Source organism: Chiloscyllium punctatum, chromosome 8 (genome assembly GCF_047496795.1).
Source record: "Chiloscyllium punctatum isolate Juve2018m chromosome 8, sChiPun1.3, whole genome shotgun sequence".
Lineage (NCBI taxonomy): Eukaryota > Metazoa > Chordata > Chondrichthyes > Orectolobiformes > Hemiscylliidae > Chiloscyllium > Chiloscyllium punctatum.
Window position 1 is genome coordinate 51,905,811 of NC_092746.1, and position 17,693 is coordinate 51,923,503.

General features: G+C 40.3%; 1 protein-coding gene across 12 annotated transcripts in view; it reads right to left on the minus strand.

Moving 5' to 3' along the window:
- Positions 1-17,693, minus strand: part of invs (inversin) — a 282,226-nt gene that overhangs the window by 111,061 nt on the left and 153,472 nt on the right. For all 12 annotated transcript variants that reach the window (XM_072575544.1, XM_072575542.1, XM_072575547.1 and 9 more), the window contains 3 exons: positions 15,859-16,014; positions 7,910-8,139; positions 5,650-5,756 (listed from right to left, as the gene is read on the minus strand). In XM_072575544.1, coding sequence (XP_072431645.1) covers positions 5,650-5,756; positions 7,910-8,139; positions 15,859-16,014 — 493 coding nt within the window. The remainder of the gene's footprint in view (positions 1-5,649; positions 5,757-7,909; positions 8,140-15,858; positions 16,015-17,693) is intronic.

A 17,693-nucleotide genomic window follows, 5' to 3' on the forward strand; every position in this document is an offset into this window, starting at 1 on the left:
AGGTCAGGCAGCATCCAAGGAACAGGAGAATCGACGTTTCGGGCATCAGCCCTTCTTCTGATGTCTGAAACGTCGATTCTCCTGCTCCTTGGATGCTGCCTGACCTGCTGCGCTTTTCCAGCAACACATTTTCAGCTCTTAGTTTTCTTGGTTTAGTGAGAAGCATATCTTCTCATTAGCTGTGGAGGAGGAATTGACTAAGATTCAGCCAATTAAGTGCTATCTTAACTAACATTACCGTAACTAACATTGCAGTGATACTGGTGTTGGAATGAAGATGGTGTACGTTGACATCTATTCAGTAAATTATCTTCCTGTCTGTTGATAATTTTTTTGGAGGGAGGTGCAGTATTGCCAAGAGGAAGATGGAAAAGAAGGCTGGTGCAACATACAGACTAGTTTGACTCAGTCTTCACTGAGATGGAGTCTGTGGCTATTTTTTGGTGAAGATCAGTTTGAATGCCAGTGTGGATTAGGTAGAGAGCAGTGCAAAATTTCAGAGGGAAGCCAAATTGGAGGAGGATACACCTCCAATTGCTTGCTAAATTGACAGAATCAAAAAGTCAGGTGCGGACGAAAAGGCCGTAATTAGTAGTTAGCACTGTTCCTTACATTTTGGATTTATCATATGGTAAAGATTATATCTGATGTGTCTCTTGATGACTGAAAATCACACTGAGACCCTTGAAGGAGTTCTTCAGCCAATGAGAGGAGGCACTGAGGAGGATTCTTGTTTTCCTTGAAGCAGATATCAGGGAGAGTATTGTGTATTTACTGCAATCAGAGTTATTTCTCTTCTTGAATGTGGTCAAAATTACATCAACTCTGAGATCTCCTGGCATGCACTCCTTCCCAACTGGAGGATGTGAAGTTGTGCCTGATGCATATCTCTCCTCAATTTCAAAATTTCAGCAGGAACTCCATTTACTCCAGAAGCTTTATAGTTTTGCACCTGTTAAATGTTTTGCAACTTTGTTCTAGACTGAGATAATATCAAAACTGAAGATATAATTTACATTGATGAATTCAGCAACATGTGAGCATGACTGCCTCAGGATTCTTGGGAGTTCCCGTCCATTATTGATTCTACAGGCTGGGCCCGAGTGCCTATAATATTAGGCAAAAATGAGGACTGCTGATACTGGAGATTAGAGACGAGAGTGTAGTGCTGGAAAAGCACAGCAGGTCAGGCAGCATTCGAGGAACAGGAGCCCTTTCTGCTCCTTGGATGTTGCCTGACCTGTGTGCTTTTCCAGCACCACACTCGTCTGCCCACAATATTATATTATTATAGTATCCCACATAAAATTGGGGTATTAATCAGTCCTAGTAGGCATCCTATTAAGGAAATGTTTCCCTTGCCTATCAATTACAATTTTCTTCTATTGATTAATTTTGTTGATTAGAAAACCATTTTTGCATTTTAATTTTTTTTAACCAACCATACTTTCCCTTTATTACATTTATTGGGGCAATTTAAATCACACTGTTCAAAGTGATAAGGATAGTGACTTTTTTTTGAAAGTTACAAATACTCTTCATAGTTTAGAGGGGGAGGAGTTTCTTGAAAAGCCAACAAATGCAATAACGCCAAAACTATTTTGCCTCCACCTATGTCTACCTTTCCATTTGCAGTTTTGGAAGGATAGTGAATGCTTAAGTATTGGTCAGGAGACCAAGACCAACATACAACTTCTGGACCCATTGAAAAAAACCTCCATTGTAGAGGAGTGCCTCAGATTAGAAACCTGAGTACTGGTTTTCTGCTGCATACCTGCCACCTTCACCCACAAGCCCATCCATGGTATAATGAAAGATTGTGTGCAAAAGTTCAATAATTTGTACAGAGTTTAGAATGCTACCTCCCAATGTTTGTGTTATGTTTTGGGAATTCTTGATGGGATACACTGGAAATGTGAGAAAAAAGTGGGTAACATTAAATCAATAAATATCTTCCCCATTTTTGGCAAGTTTTAAGGATACAATAACACACGTGTGCAATTGCACGGATAAGGAATGCTTGTTTAGCAAAAGGAAAGTTCAGGAACTGCAAAGATAACCAGGTGTGCTGTGCACTAAACATAGGTTGTTCGCTGTAGAATAATGTGAAAATTACATTTAGTAAGATTCTGCAGCATGTAAGGATTTTCTTTTTTTAAATATCAAGATTCTAATTTTCTCATTTGAATTGTATTTTCACACATTTCTGTCCATTGCCTATGCTGTTTAAAGGAGCAGGAAATTCCAGCTAATATCTCAGTTCTGGCATTGTTCAAGTAAATTTTCTTTAGCTGTTTGGTAGTACAGAAATTGAGCACTACTGAAAAATGATACATTTTGATTAAGCCTTTTATCTTGCACTCCTCAGGACCTTTGGAAAGAACACAAGTTTAAAGGGAAAACCAAAATGTATACTTCATGAGAGGAGAGTGTTGACTATTTAGTAAATATACCCTGATTGGTAAAGGCATGCACCATTGAATAATTGACAGTTAACAGTTAGTTTACATTTTAGACAAGATAGATTGATTCTGATTGGTCAGGATATTGCTGATTCATTTTTCAGGCAATGTGAAAAGCTTTAGTAAAATGAGTCTTTTTTACGGTAATCATATATTGTGTACCAGTTCATCATTGGATCTTTTGGACAATTTAGCATTGACCGCAACTTTGAAATTGTACTTTTGATTTCTATAGAATATAGAAAAAAAGTTCCTTCACAGAAACAGGCCATTCAGCCCATCATATCTATGCTCGTTCAATAAACCAGCTGTTCCTCCTTAACCCACCTACCAGCATCTGGTCATAGACTTGCAGTTAACACTGCTTTAGGTGGAGATCAAGGTTGCTTTTAAATAAGTTGACAGTTCCCACCTCAACTACCAAACGAGGCAGCGAATTTTAGACAACTACCAAATTCTGGCTGAAAATGATTTCCTCATACTCACTCTAATTCTTCTACCAATCACCTAAATTTGTACTCTCTTCTAACTGACCACTCTGCAAAGGGAAACAAGTTTCCCTATCCACTTTCTCCAAGCCCCTCATTATTTTGTACATCTTAATTGAGTCTTCACTCTGTCATCTCTAAGGTAAATAACACTATTCAATTATTCCCTAAGAGCTTCAATTTTCAAGCCTAAGTCATTTAGTTTAATAGTACCAATGTTCCCAGCAGTAATCTTTTTGGAACATGTTTTTGCAGTATAACTTTAACGTCTGGATAACCTTAAAAGAGATGACCTATCAAGAGACTTTCCATCTGTGTCAGATCAGAAGAGACTATGCCCAGCTCACTATTGTCCAAAGTAACAAAAAATAACTAATTATAATGAAACAGCAGCTTCTTTTCTGCAAGATCACTGTATTTTGATTGAGAAGGCCTGCCAAATCATGCATGACACTAAAGTACAGGTAGTTCTTCTCTAACACCATGGTTGCATTCTTGTGTGTTATAGAAAAATCGCGTTTTATAAATAGCGCTTAAAGTGTTGGTGATGTAATCGTGTTACAGCCAAAACATTTTTTACAAATTCGTGCTTTAGAAACAGTGTCCCTAATTCGTCAATTGCGTTATAGCAAATTCGGGTTTACAAAACGTGTTACAGCAGAACAACTTGTAGTACAGATGAATCGAGTCAGATTTTGTTCTGCCCATTAAGTCTGTTCCAAACAATCAACATGGCCAGAAATCTCTGTGGTAACCTCTGAATTAGACTGAAAAGATGGACAAACAATATAATCTGAACCCTCTGCTAAAGCTATACTTGAATCACCAACTGAAAACTGCAACATGGGGGGGTGGGTATGTTACACTGTAGCTGATGCACCCCATTTATGTTTTGCTTTAAGAGGAAGTAACGTTTTCCCTTTAATCTTGTTAAACTGCTTGCGATAATTAAGAACACATTTATTGAAATTAGAAAGCTTGAATACTGCCACAGCTGTCATCAATTCAGTCCATGTGCCATAAACCTGTTATCAGACTTGGAGTCTTTGTCAGTTTTTTTCTCATTATAATTTTGTTTATTTTACTTGTTTCTTTAAAATCGTGAGGTATTTTGGTCCATCAGTCTCCAACCATAACAGATATAATCCTGTATTAAATTAGTCATTACATAGTAATGGGAAGAATTGTCCAGGTAATTTATACTTTATTGTCACAACTCAAAAACAGTCCTTGTCTCAAACTGCTTTGAAGATTGCTCTGAAAATAGCTTGATTTTGTGTAGCCTTGAAGGCAGTATAAGTACTAAAAGTAATAGTGCAGCTTCTGAAAATCCATCAGCTAAAAATGTGTACTAATTAAACAAATACAGATTCTTCACTTTGAAGTTACTGTACACTATAAGGTTTTCTGCTGAATTTACCATATTGTAAAAATATGACAACGTAAGAACTAGGAGTAACAGCCCCTTGAGCCTCCTCCACCACTCAATACAATCATGGCCAATCTTCATTGGCTCTTAGGTGAACGATACCCCAATTTTTAACTTATCTATATGTTGAAACTCCTCCATGCCCTTTCTGATTCCACATCTTTGTAATTTCTTCCACTTCTATAATTTTCTAAGAACATTGTGTTCTTCTAATTCTGTCCTGTTGTCCATTCTGACCACTCTCTTCACTCTACCATACAAAGACATGCACTGTCACCTGGGACCTGGAATTCACTTCTTAAACTTTTCCACCCCTATTTTTCTCTTGTGCTTTCGGGGAATACTTAGGGTCAACTATTAATAATGATTGATTCGTTATGTAATGTAAGGTGGCTGATATCATTTAATGTTTGAGTTTGGATCTTTGAAGTTAAACAAGCAAAAAATAGGCTGTGTGTCTGAAGATGTTTAATAATTAACTTATATGAATTACTGTAGCCATGGTGATTTTTACAACAGTAAAGAGAAAGACGTCTTGGTGAGTAATGGGATTTTTGTTATCTATTGGGAGAGTTTACAAGTAAACAACGCAGTACATTAATATTTCAGATAGAAGATTTTCGAATTGTTTTGGGTTTGGGTAAACACTCATAACTTGAAACAAAAGAGATGTTTTTAATTTCAGTTGGGGCAATCCTGTTGCATTCTTAGCTGAGGGTGGATGTGTAAAGCAGTTGTCCCTGAGAAAGGGAGAAGATAGTTTGGAATTTAACAATTTGTTCAGTCAGTGTAAGTTGTTTACTTCCAAGTTCCAGACCAGAAGTGGTTAAAACTCTAGAGGGGTGATTTCAAACACAGATAACAAACTAAATTATATGATAAATCAAGGAAAATTCTCATGGCCAGGAATTGCTAAGTCAAATCCTGCATGGGATAGAGTAGGGAATTGTTTCTGGTGTCTGTTGAGATTAATGGGATTATATTTTTACTATGTTTTTCAAAATATTTAAATGTGTGTTATATGTAAATAGTTTGGTACTTTTTATTTTATCTTCATTTCTTCTGTTTTATTGTTTAAACAAACCTGCAACATTGTATTCTTATGTTTCAGTAAGAGGCCACTTCATTAAAATAAAAAAAAATCTATCGAGTCGAATTTCAGCCTGGGATCTTACTTGTCCAATAATAACATCAGCAGAGGTCGTAATAATTAGCTGAATCGGGTCAAATAATATGAAAAACAAGTTGAGTGAGAGCTTTCATGTATTACCTCTCTTCATTGATCTCCATATGATTAGGAAAGGCACTGTACCCCAACAGAAGCTTCACAGCATCCAGGTACCCATTGTTGCATGACCAATGGAGTGCTGTCCGTCCCTGAAAAACAAGATCATTTGTGTATTCACAGTTTCGTATTTGAGAATGTAAATCAACTTGCTTCTCAAACATTTAGAAAGGAATTTTACAGCTTCAATCTTCTTCATGGTGACTATTTGGTAATTTTACATTTTTAATTATCTAATTAGATATAATCTTATCTTTGTTAAACCCAGATGATGTTCATTTCCCAGGGACAGCGAAGATACAGGTGCTATGCAATTCTGAGTATCTCTGCAATGACAACAGTGCTCATGGACCAGTGAGATGGTTTGGTTCCTCAAAATTAACTAGGTCTCCACTAGGAGCATTCTCAACAGAGTCGTAAAGAGTTCACTAATATCTTTTAGGGAAAGAAATTGGCTGTTCTTATTGGCTGGTCTGTCCTACATGTATCTCCAGTCCTCCAGTTGTATGGCTGACTCTTAAGTGCTGTCTTAAGTGACTTTGTAAGCCATTCAGTTCAAAGGCAATTAGTGATAGGCAACAGATGAAGACTTTGCTTGTGAAGTTGCGAAAATATCAGGAAAGAGAGTTTTCAACATCAAGTTCTGTGGATGCTGTAATGAATGTTAACTCCGTTTCTTCCTCCACAGATACTGCCAAATCTGCAGTGTTTCTCTAACACTTTTTGTTTTTATTGGAAAGCCAAGAAAGCTGTTATTGGGCTTGCATCAAAATCCTTCACTGTCGTTTCAGATGAGTATCAAGCATCACAGTAATGGGGTGGCACCATGGCTCAGTGGTTAGTACTGCTGCCCCACAGCACCAGGGCCCTGGGATCGATTCTAGCCTCAGGTAACAGTCTGAATAAAGTTTGTACATTCTCGTCGTGTCTGTGTGGGAGTCTCCAAGAGCTCCAGTTTCCACCAAGTACAAAGATGTGTAGAGTAAATGGATTGGCATGCTAAATTGCCTATTATGTCCAGGTATATGCTGGCTAGGTGGATTAGCCACTGGAAATGCAGGGTTACAGGGATAGGGTAGAGGGGATGGGTCTGGGTTGGATGCTCTTCAGAGGGTTGGTTTGCACTCGATGGCTTGAATGGCCTGCTTCCACATTATAGGGGTTCTACAATTGTTAAAAATTCAGCATATGTCTACAAGGTAACTAAGAACAACAAAAAATACTCTGGGGTTTTCAGACTATTAAGCATACCATAATTTGAGCTTGTAACAAGACCAATATAGTAAACTTTATATAGAAATCATCTAGAAAATGCATTCATAAAATGCTTTCATATGTTTCCTGGGAAAAAAAAATTGTGGAATCCTTGCTGTTTGTTATTTATTTTAGTGACTTGTATGTGAATATTGAATTAATTTCACAACACCAGGTTATAGTCCAACAGGTTTATTTGGAAGCGCTAGCTTTCAAAGTGCTGCTTCATCAGGTGGTTGTGCAGCATGGTCCTGCTCCACAATAACCTCATGAAGAAGCAGCGCTTCGAAAGCTGGTGCTTCCAAGGAAACCTTTTGGACTATAACCTGGTGTTACGTGATTTTTTTAAACTGTGTCCACCTCATTCTAACACCAGCTCCTCCAAATCGTGAATATAGAAGGTATAATTACTAACTTTGCAAATGACACAAAAATTGGTAGTGTTGTTGATAGTGAGGAGGATGGTCTCAGGCTAAAGTCTGATACTGATCAGCTGGTAAATTGGGCAGAACAACTGAAGGTGGCATTTATTCCTGATAAATGCAAGCTGATGCATTTTGGGAGGTCTAATTAGGGAAGGATATACACAACTAATGTTAGGTTCCTTCGGAATACTGAGGAACAAAGGGACCTTGGTGTACAAGTCCATAGATCCCTGAAGATGTCAGTAGAGATAGAAAGGGTAGTGAAGAAGGCAAATAGGTAGTTAGCTTGACATCAGCCAAATGTAGATTCCGCTACAAAAAATCATTCAATGAAGAATCTAAGTCCTGGCAGGTACTGAATCACAATAAATGTTCAAAATCAAGTTATTATTTAATAGAGATACATTCTATTATGATCTTAATAAACTAACAAATGCAAAAGCTATTGACTGCATCATTGAAATCCATTCTACCAAAGAAATACGAAAATTGAGAAACTTAACAGAAAAAAAGGCATTATCTGCATAGCAACAACATTCTCTTTGACAACATATTTGATAGTCTACCTCTTTGTCTTGGATATTGGGATCAGCTTTGTTTTCCATGAGCACTGCCATGCAATTAATGTAACCTCCATATGCAGCACACTGCAAAGGTGTTCTTCCAGCATAATCCTGCACATTAGGATTGATCAGATTCTGAATCAGGATCTGACACACATCTGCATTCCCACCAAGGGCGGCCCAGTGCAAAGGACTATGGCCATCTTGGTCAAGCAAATCAACTCTTGCACCACCTGTAAAATTACAAACAAGAGCTTAGAGGAATTCTTCAACATTCAACATTTGCTTTTGAAAGATTTAAGAAATTCTAATGTTTACTTCAACTGTGAGATCAACAGGGTTTGGGGTCATTGTGACCTGTTAATTCTTTGAAAAATCACTTAATTTCACAAAATGCTTCTTTGCACAAAACCCAACAAATATCTCCTTTTTAAGTGCATATTGAATTCAATTTTGAATTTTACTACTTAATCTGTTTCACCATCTTTTTAAATTATTGTCTTCTAGACCATAACTTACCTAAAACAAAATCCTAATTTGTCAATGGTGGATTAAATATATTCTATTCCTAATAAGCATGTAGTCTCTTTGTCACAGTTGGATATTGATTTATAGTAGTTAAATGAAAAATGTGAATACTGGTTATACAATTTCTTGCACACATTTTAGTCACAGTGGAAGACCTTCTAAGAAGGCAGGAAATTCTTCTTTCAGAAGGTCATTACTGTTTAGAAATGTCCTCTCCCAGCAAGGGCCATCGAATACATTGGAGGCTGAAAGATAGATTTTCAATTGACAAGGGACTCAAAGGTCCTGCAGGAAGGAGGGGCAGGTTGAAAAAGTGTTAAGGCCCCAATCAGATAAGCTATCGTCGGCATGGTGGCTCAGTGGTTAGCACTGCTATCTCACAGCACCAGGGTTCCAGGTTTGATTCCAGCCTTGGGTGACTGTCTGTGTGGAGTCTGCACATTCTCCCTGTGTCTGCGTGGGTTTCCTCCGGGTGCCCTGGTTTCCACAATCCAAAGATCTGTAGGTTAGGTGAATTGGTCATGCTAAATTATCCATAGTGTTAGATGCATCAGTAAGAGTGAAATGGGTCTGGGTGGGTTACTCTTCGGAGGGTCAGTGTGAACCTGTTGGGCCAAAGGGCCTGTTTCCACACTATAGGGAATCTAATCTGAATGACAAAAAAGGGTTGAGTAGTTGAATAATCCACTATATAAACCATTTAATTTGATTATAGTTTTTAGTTTGAGAAAGTATGTTAGTGCTGGGGGAAACATTGTAATGCAGTGTATTGGAGTATAATTTACTGATTCGAGAGAAACCAGAGAAGAAAATTCCAGAAAGGGTTATCATGTCACTCAAGTCTGGAACTTTATTTTTAAAGAAAGGGGACATCTGAAAGCTCAGACTTTTATTTAAAGGATGAAGCCTTAAATTACTGTGGTTTGAAATGGAAGATATATTTTACTACTCAGGAATCAAACAAAGCAAACATTAAATGCCACCTTAGGTTATCCAAAATCAACATAGCTTAAATATGAAGTAACAGGCGAATTGCAGTTAATTATAAACATAAATTACACTTTAAGTGGTGCATAAAACTAAGATAGATCCTAACAACTTGCTCAGGAAGGTATTGATCACAGGTGGCACAGTGGCTAGCACTACTGCCTCACAGCGCCAGAGACCTGGGTTCAATTCCCGCCTCAGGTGACTGACTGTGTGGAGTTTGCACGTTCTCCCCGTGTCTGCGTGGGTTTCCTCCGGGTGCTCCGATTTCCTCCCACACTCCAAAGATGTGCAGGTCAGGTGAATTGGCCATGCTAAATTGCCCGTAGTGTTAGGTAAGGGTTAGATGTAGGGGTATGGGTGGGTTGCGCTTCGGTGGGGCGGTGTGGACTTGTTGGGCTGAAGGGCCTGTTTCCACACTATAAGTAATCTAATCTAATCTAATCTAATCTAGACCCGGGTTCAATTCCCACCTCAGGCGACTGACTGTGTGAAGTTTGCACATTCTCCCAGTGTCTGCACGGGTTTCCTCTGGGTGTTCCCACAGTCCAAAAATATGCAGGTTAGATGAATTGGCCATGCTAAATTGCCCGTAGTGTTAGGGACAGTGGTAAATGTAGAGGAATGGGTCTGGTTGGGTTGCACTTTGGCGGGTCGGTGTGGACTTGTTGGGCCGAAGGGCCTGTTTCCACACTATAAGTAATCTAATCTAATCTAATCTAATCATCAATCTTATAAACTCTGTCTTCCTTACAAAGAATTACAGTTCCTTTCCTCCTAGTATCCACCCTGAATCCTCACCACAAACAACTGCAGTTCCATGGGCACAATCTTCCCTAAAAATAGCACACATCTGCAGAAATTCCTCAATTTTGATTGCAATGGTCTGGATGCAATGGATCGACCAATATTATCGTTAAGCAACAGAAACAGTTATAGCAATTGTATATTTGTCTTTTCTTAGCTTTTGGTTTTAGCCTCCATTGCCTTCATCATAGTTATACTGCACCATTGGGATCAGCATCTGAGCCCTAATGGCTCTCGGTCCTATTAGGTGATCTCAGCAATTTTCAATTTCCCAAGAAATTTTGGTTTCCAATCTTAGTTTCAGCCTTAGTTTCCTTAGGAACTGGAAGTGTCAATTCCCAAGCTCATTTTCCCCTTCTTTTTTGGGTCTGTCTCAAAAAAATGCAAGCTTTGAAATCATGGATTCAATCACAAGTGTAAATTTTCAATCTCAAACATAAGAATACAGTAAATGGTGAATAATGATCAGATGTCTTTTCATGGTGCAGGAGGGGAAATAAGAAGATCCGGGTGACCCTCAGGTTGCTTTCATATATCTCTTAGAGGCTGACACAACATTGCAGCGGTGGAAACCTGGAGGTTTATGTCGTGCCTGTGACAAGGTCAAGGCAGAGTTGTGAAGAGGAGAACTGTGACAACATATGAAAGTTATTTAAGTAAATGTTGTGATTGTAGATATTATGGAGTTTAAAAACTACAATTATTAAATTAACAGAAGTCACTGATATTGAATAGGATTTGGGATTTTCAATCCAAACAGAAATATTCACTCTTCAGAAATGCAAAAGGGATCAGTAATGTCTCGATAAATCTATCTTGAATTTCCCCAGATTGTAATGAACACTTTTAACATTTGGTTACAATTTATTAATTTGCTAGGGTGAACCAATTACTTGATGGGCAAAATTTGAGTCTTCAAGGTATTAACAGGAAAAAAAGTAGGTTAGATAAAGATGAACTATTTCCACTAGAGAGAGATTCTAGAACGAAGGGACATTGTCTAAAAATTAGGGCCTGACCATTCAGAAGAGATGCTACCTCTCTACTTTTATACCCCATTCCCTTTGAAATAAAGGCCAATATTTGCCTTCCTGATTACTTACTGAGCTTGGATGCTCTCTTTTTGTGATTCATGTACAAGAACTTCCAAATCCCTCTGTTCTGTAGCTTTCTGCAGTTTTTCTTGATTTTAAAAACTCAGCTGCTTTCATCTTCCTGCCAAAGTGCATAACCTCACCTTTTCCTACATTACATTCCTACATTTTACCCACTCACTTAACCTGTTCACTTCTCTGGAGTCTCCACTCTTTTAGTATTTTGCCTTACCTTGAAAAGTCTTATTATAACATATTGCTTCAACAGTATTGTCACCATCTTTCCCTACATTACATTCTATTCCTACCTGATATGGCCTCCAACTTAAAGTGTCTTAGAACATTAAAGGTCTTATATAAATGTTAGCTACTGTAGTTGAATGCTCAATATTGTTATTTAAAATATAAAGATATTGCAAATAGACAGTGAAATCTATTCCACATCATATGTAAAAGATTACAGTATAGTGGCCAATAGGATTTCTCCTACTATTAATATGGAGTGCCAGGGTTTACATTTATTATAGTTGTCTAGATGTAAACTGAAAAGAGCTCAGAATCCTCAAAAAATGTAAAAGCAATATCAGAAACCTAATTTAGAAGATAACTGCTTCAGTAAAGAATTTAAAACCACTGACATGGAGCTGATTGGTCATTTGTACATAAAGAAATAAACGTTAATGGTAAGAATGAGGTACAAAATGCTCTGAGTATAATAATCTTTCCTTAATTTAGTCATTTATGTTAAATTGCTGAAAAATGTGTTGCTGGAAAAGCGCAGCAGGTCAGGCAGCATCCAAGGAGCAGGAGAACCGACGTTTCGGGCATAAGCCCTTCTTCAGGAATGAGGAAGGTGTGCCAAGCAGGCTAAGATAAAAGGTAGGGAGGTGGGACTTGGGGGAGGGGTGTTGGGAATGCGATAGGTGGAAGGAGGTTAAGCGGAGGGTGATAGGCCGGAGAAGGGGTGGGGCGAAGAGGTCAGGAAGAAGATTGCAGGTCAAGAAGGCGTTGCTGAGTCCAAGGGTTGGAACTGGGATAAGGTGGGGGGGGGGGGGGGGGGGGGGAGAGGGGAAATGAGGAAGCTGGAGAAATCTGCATTCATCCCTTGTGGTTGGAGGGTTCCTAGGCAGAAGATGAGGCGCTCTTCCTCCAGGCATCGTGTTGCCATGGTCTGGCGATGGAGGAGGCCAAAGACCTGCATGTCCTTGGCAGAGTGGGAGGGGAAGTTAAAGTGTTCAGCCACGGGGCTGTTGGGTTGGTTGGTGTGGGTGTCCCAGAGGTGTTCTCTGAAACGTTCCGCAAGTTGGCGGCCTGTCTCCCCAATGTAGAGGAGGCCACATCAGGTGCAGCGAATGCAGTACATGATATGTGTGGAGGTGCAGGTGAATTTGTGATGGACATGGAAGGATCCCTTGGGGCCTTGGAGGGATATGAGGGGGGAGGTGTGGGCGCAAATTTTACATTTCTTGCGGTTGCAGGGGAAGGTGCTGGGAGTGGAGGTTGGGTTGGTGGGGGGTGTGGACCTGACGAGGGAGTCGCGGAGGGAGTGGTCTTTCCGGAACGCTGATAGGGGAGGGGAGGGAAATATATCCCTGGTGGTGGGGTCTATTTGGAGGTGGCGGAAATGACGAAGGATGATATGATGTATCTAGAGATCAGTGGGGTGGTAGGTGAGGACCAGTGGGGTTCTGTCCTGGTGGCAATTGGAGAGGCGGGGCTCAAGGGCGGAGCAGGCTGAGACAATGGGTCGGCTGGGGCAGTCAGATTTGTGGATTTTGGGCAGGAGGTAGAAACGGGCGGTGTGGGGTTGTGGGACGATGAGGTTAGAGGCGGTGGATGGGAGATCCTGAGGAAGCTGGAGAAATCTGCATTCATCCCTTACCCCACCTTATCTCAGTCCCAACCCTCGGACTCAGCAATGCCTTCTTGACCTGCAATCTTCTTCCCGACCTCTCCGTCCCCACCCCCTCTCCGGCCTATCACCCTCCGCTTAACCTCCTTCCACCTATCGCATTCCCAATGCCCCTCCCCCAAGTCCCTCCTCCCTATCTTTTATCTTAGCCTGCTTGGCATACCTTCCTCATTCCTGAAGAAGGGCTTATGCCTGAATCGTCTATTCTCCTGCTCCTTGGATGCTGTCTGACCTGCTGCACTTTTCCAGCAACACATTTTTCAGCTCTGATCTCCAGCACCTGCAGTCCTCACTTTCTCCTATTTATGTTAAATTGTCTGATATTTTACTTTATACTTCTTCCTATTATTTACTAAATAAATATGATGAGACAAGTCTCATTCTCCAACAGTAAATGACTTTGAATTATCAGAGAAGATTGCTTAACTTTGAAACATTTGAATACAATAGATAATGGAGACAAAAAAACCAAATAAATCAAAATATGATTCCTGAAATCCCAGCAGTTATCTCAGAAAAGCATGTTAAAAATAAAGCATAAACTCATGGTCCTGGTGATAATTAGAAATCACTTCTTCAGTATTGCAAAATAGTAACTCTGCATAAGCATCCATGATAGAAATGAAGTGACAGATTCTGTTTAGATTACTTGTGGATTGAATTAAGAAAGAAATGTAACATTAGCCGCATTGATACTTGATTAACAAATGCAACTTAGAGTCATAGAGATGTACAGCATGGAAACAGACCCTTTGGTCCAACCCGTCCATGCCAACCTGATATACCAACCCAATCTAGTCCCACCTGCCAGCACCCAGCCCTCCAAACCCTTCCTATTCATATACCCTTCCAAATGCCTCTTAAATGTTGCAATTGTACCAGCCTCCACCACTTCCTCTGGCAGCTCATTCCATACACGTACCACCCTCTGCGTGAAAAAGTTGCTCCATAGGTCTCTTTTATATGTTTCCTCTCTCACCCTCAAACCTATGGCCTCTAGTTCTGGACTCCCTGGCCCCAGGGAAAAGACTTTGCCTATTTACCCTATCCGTGCCCTTCATAATTTTGTAAACCTCTAATAAGGTCATTCCTTAGCCTCCGATGGTCCAGGGAAAACAGCTCCAGCCTGTTCAGCCTCCCCCTATAGCTCAAATCCTCAGAGGTAAAAAATGAGGACCGCAGATGCTGGAAACCCAAGTCTGGATTAGAATAGTGCTGGAAAAGCACAGCAGGTCAGGCAGCATCCAAGGAGCAGGAAGATTGACGTTGCGGGCAAAAGCCCTTCATCAGGAATACCGGCAGGGAGCCTGCAGGGTGGAGAGATAAATGAAAGGGGGGTGGGGATAGGGAGAAAGTAGCATAGAGTACAATAGGTGAATGGGGGTGGGGATGGAGGTGATAGGTCAGAGAGGAGGGTGGGGGAAGGTAGCAAAGAGTACAATGGGTGAATGGGGGTGGGGATGAAGGTGATAGGTCAGAGAGGAGGGTGGAGTGGATACGTGGAAAAGAAAATAGGCAGGTAGGACAGGTCATGGGGATGGTGCTGAGCTGGAAGATTGGAACTGGGATAAGGTGGGGGGGAGGGGAAATGAGGAAACTGTTGAAGTCCACATTGATGCCCTGGGGTTGAAGTGTTCAGAGGCAGAAGATGAGGAGTTCTTCCTCCAGGTGTCTGGTGGTGAGGGTGCAGCGGTGGAGGAGACCCAGGACCTGCATGTCCTCGGCAGAGTGGGAGAGGAAGTTGACATGTTGGGCCACGGAGTGGTGTGGTTGATTGGTGCGGGTGTCCCAGAGATATTCCCTAAAACGCTCTGCGAGGTGGTGTCCAGTCTCCCCAATGTAGAGGAGACCGCATTGGGAGCAACGGATACAATAAATGACATTGATGGATGTGCAGGTAAAACTTTGATGGATGTGGAAGGCTCCTTTGAGGCCTTGGATGGAGGTGAGGGAGGAGGTGTGGACGCAGGTTTCGCAATTCCTGCGGTGGCAGGGGAAGGTGCCAGGAAGGGAGGGTGGGTTGTTGGGGGGCGTGGACCTGACCAGGTAGACACGGAGGGAACGGTCTTTGTGGAAAGCAGAAAGGGGTGAGGATTCTGTTCCTTCAGGATTATAATGACATGTGAAAGAGGATTTGTAGAAATGCACCTTGTCAGCAATAATTGTGGTTTGGTGGTTACTGGTGATTGTGATTCACAGGCCAAATGATTGGATGGGAAGTGAAAAATCCTACAAAAATACAAAATATGAAAATATGTACAGAAGTAAGCCATTTTGCCTCTCCAACTTGTCCTGCCTTTCAATATCATCATTGCTAAAAAAGACAGGACAAGTTAGAAAGTGTGTGAGAATGCATATGGTACCACAATTATGAGGGAAGCAATATCAGTATTTGTGAGTATGTGAGGCATTTCTTTATCATAGGAACAATTTAAAAGAGAAACTTGCGTTTTGTATGAAATGCCTTTCGCATGTTAATCGATGTTTGATTCTAGTTAGCTTTTTTTCAAAAATGTTTCAAAAATTGATACCTTGTCCAACAGTTCTCTCTCTTTTGGTGTTATAGTTATTCCTTTGTTTTTAAAATATTTTAGATCTCCATGGGAATTAGAACAAAATCTAACCTTCAATGAGCGTATGGATCACTTCTTTATGGCCCATCTCACAAGCCCGGAAAAGTGGTGTATGTTTCATCACATCCATGGCATCCACTTGTGCCCCATACTTCAACAGAAGCTTCACTGTGCTAACATGACCAGAGAGGACTGCAGCATGTAGAGCTGGATGCATTGAAAGAAGAAATATTTGTATCAAATGGACATTTTGATATAATGTAAATAATACACACAAGTACACAGAAATGGACAGAATCATCTAGTTTAATTTCTTAGCATTAAGGAAAATTTTAATTCATAATGAGTAAACATTATCCATTACGGTACTTCAAACGTGAATGCAGAACTTTTCAGTTAAAAGTCAAACACAAGAGTAAGTAAACTCATTTATATTCCTAAACGGGCATCTAGTCTGGTGATTATATTACTGGAACAATAATTCTGAGCTCTGAACGTGATCCAGTGAAAGTTCAAATCCAATCACAGCAGTCTGTGAATCTGAATTCAGCTTCAAAAATCTGAACATCAATAAAACATTGCTAAGAAGAGACACAAAGTTGAGACATTTCATCTTGCATTCATTAGAACTGAAATACAATGGAACCGGCTTTAGAAAGGAAACAATTTACGCAACAAGAGAAGTAATTCTTGGTTGGTTGGTTTGCATGAAGATGCAGCATGAATGTTATCGATCATACTTAACTGATTAAATGCAAACCAGGAAAGTTGACTTGGTCAGAGCACTGCAATGGGCATGCAGCAGGGATTAGCTTTCTCCGAAGTCCTGCCCTCAGTGAAAAAGGTCCAGTGTGTGATCATTTTCTTTCTGCCTATGAAGAACTGGGCCCTGTGTGTAAATGTAGCATGGCACTAAGGATGGGTATTTATAACTTGAATATTGTAGCTGTAGTTACAATGACAGTTGTTTAAACAGAAGTTGTTAAAGAGGAAAAAGCAACATTCTCTCTGAATGAAACAGTTTTTCTGTTTGGCAGATTTTAAACAGGTCATGACGTTGAAGCAGGAGAAGCAAAACTCTGAGAAGACAGAGAGAGAGAGAAAGAGAGAGATTATGTTAAAGTAGCAAAACATTCATGAATGTGTGATTATATTTCTGCTGAAATATCCTTTTGGAAATCATTACTCTTCCATAAGACCATAATATATCAGAGCCAAATTAGGCTACTCAGCCCATCAAGTCTACTTAGCTATTTGATCACGGCCAATACTTTTCTCAACCCCGCTCTGCCTTTTGATCCTGTTAGTAATCAAGAACCTATCAATTTCTGTCTTAAATATGCTCAATCACTTGGCTTGCACAGCTTTATGTGGCAATGAGTTCAATAGATTAAGCAACTTCTGGCTGAAGAAATTGTCCCTCATCTCAGTTCTCAAGGGTTGTCCCCTTCACTCTGAGGCTGCGCCCTCAGGTCCCCAGACTCTCCAACAAGTGGAAACATCTTCAATGCATCCACTCTATCTAGGCCTCTCAGTATTCTATAAATTTCAATTAGATCCCCCCTTCATCTTTCTAAACTTGATTAAATACGAACCCAGAGACCCCACTCACTCTCATTTAACAAGCCCTTTATCTCGGAATCGTTCTTGTAAACCTCCTATGCACCCCCTCTAAGGCCAGAAGATCCTTCCTCAGATATGGGGCTCAAAACTGATCATAATATGCCAAATGTGGTCTGACCATAGACTTATACAGCCTGAGCAGTTCATCCCTGCACTTGTATTTGAGCCCTCTTTTGCTTTCTTGACTGCCAACTGAACTTGCATGTTTACCTTAAGAGAATCCTGAAATAGAACTCCCAAGTCCATTTGTGCTTCAGATTTTC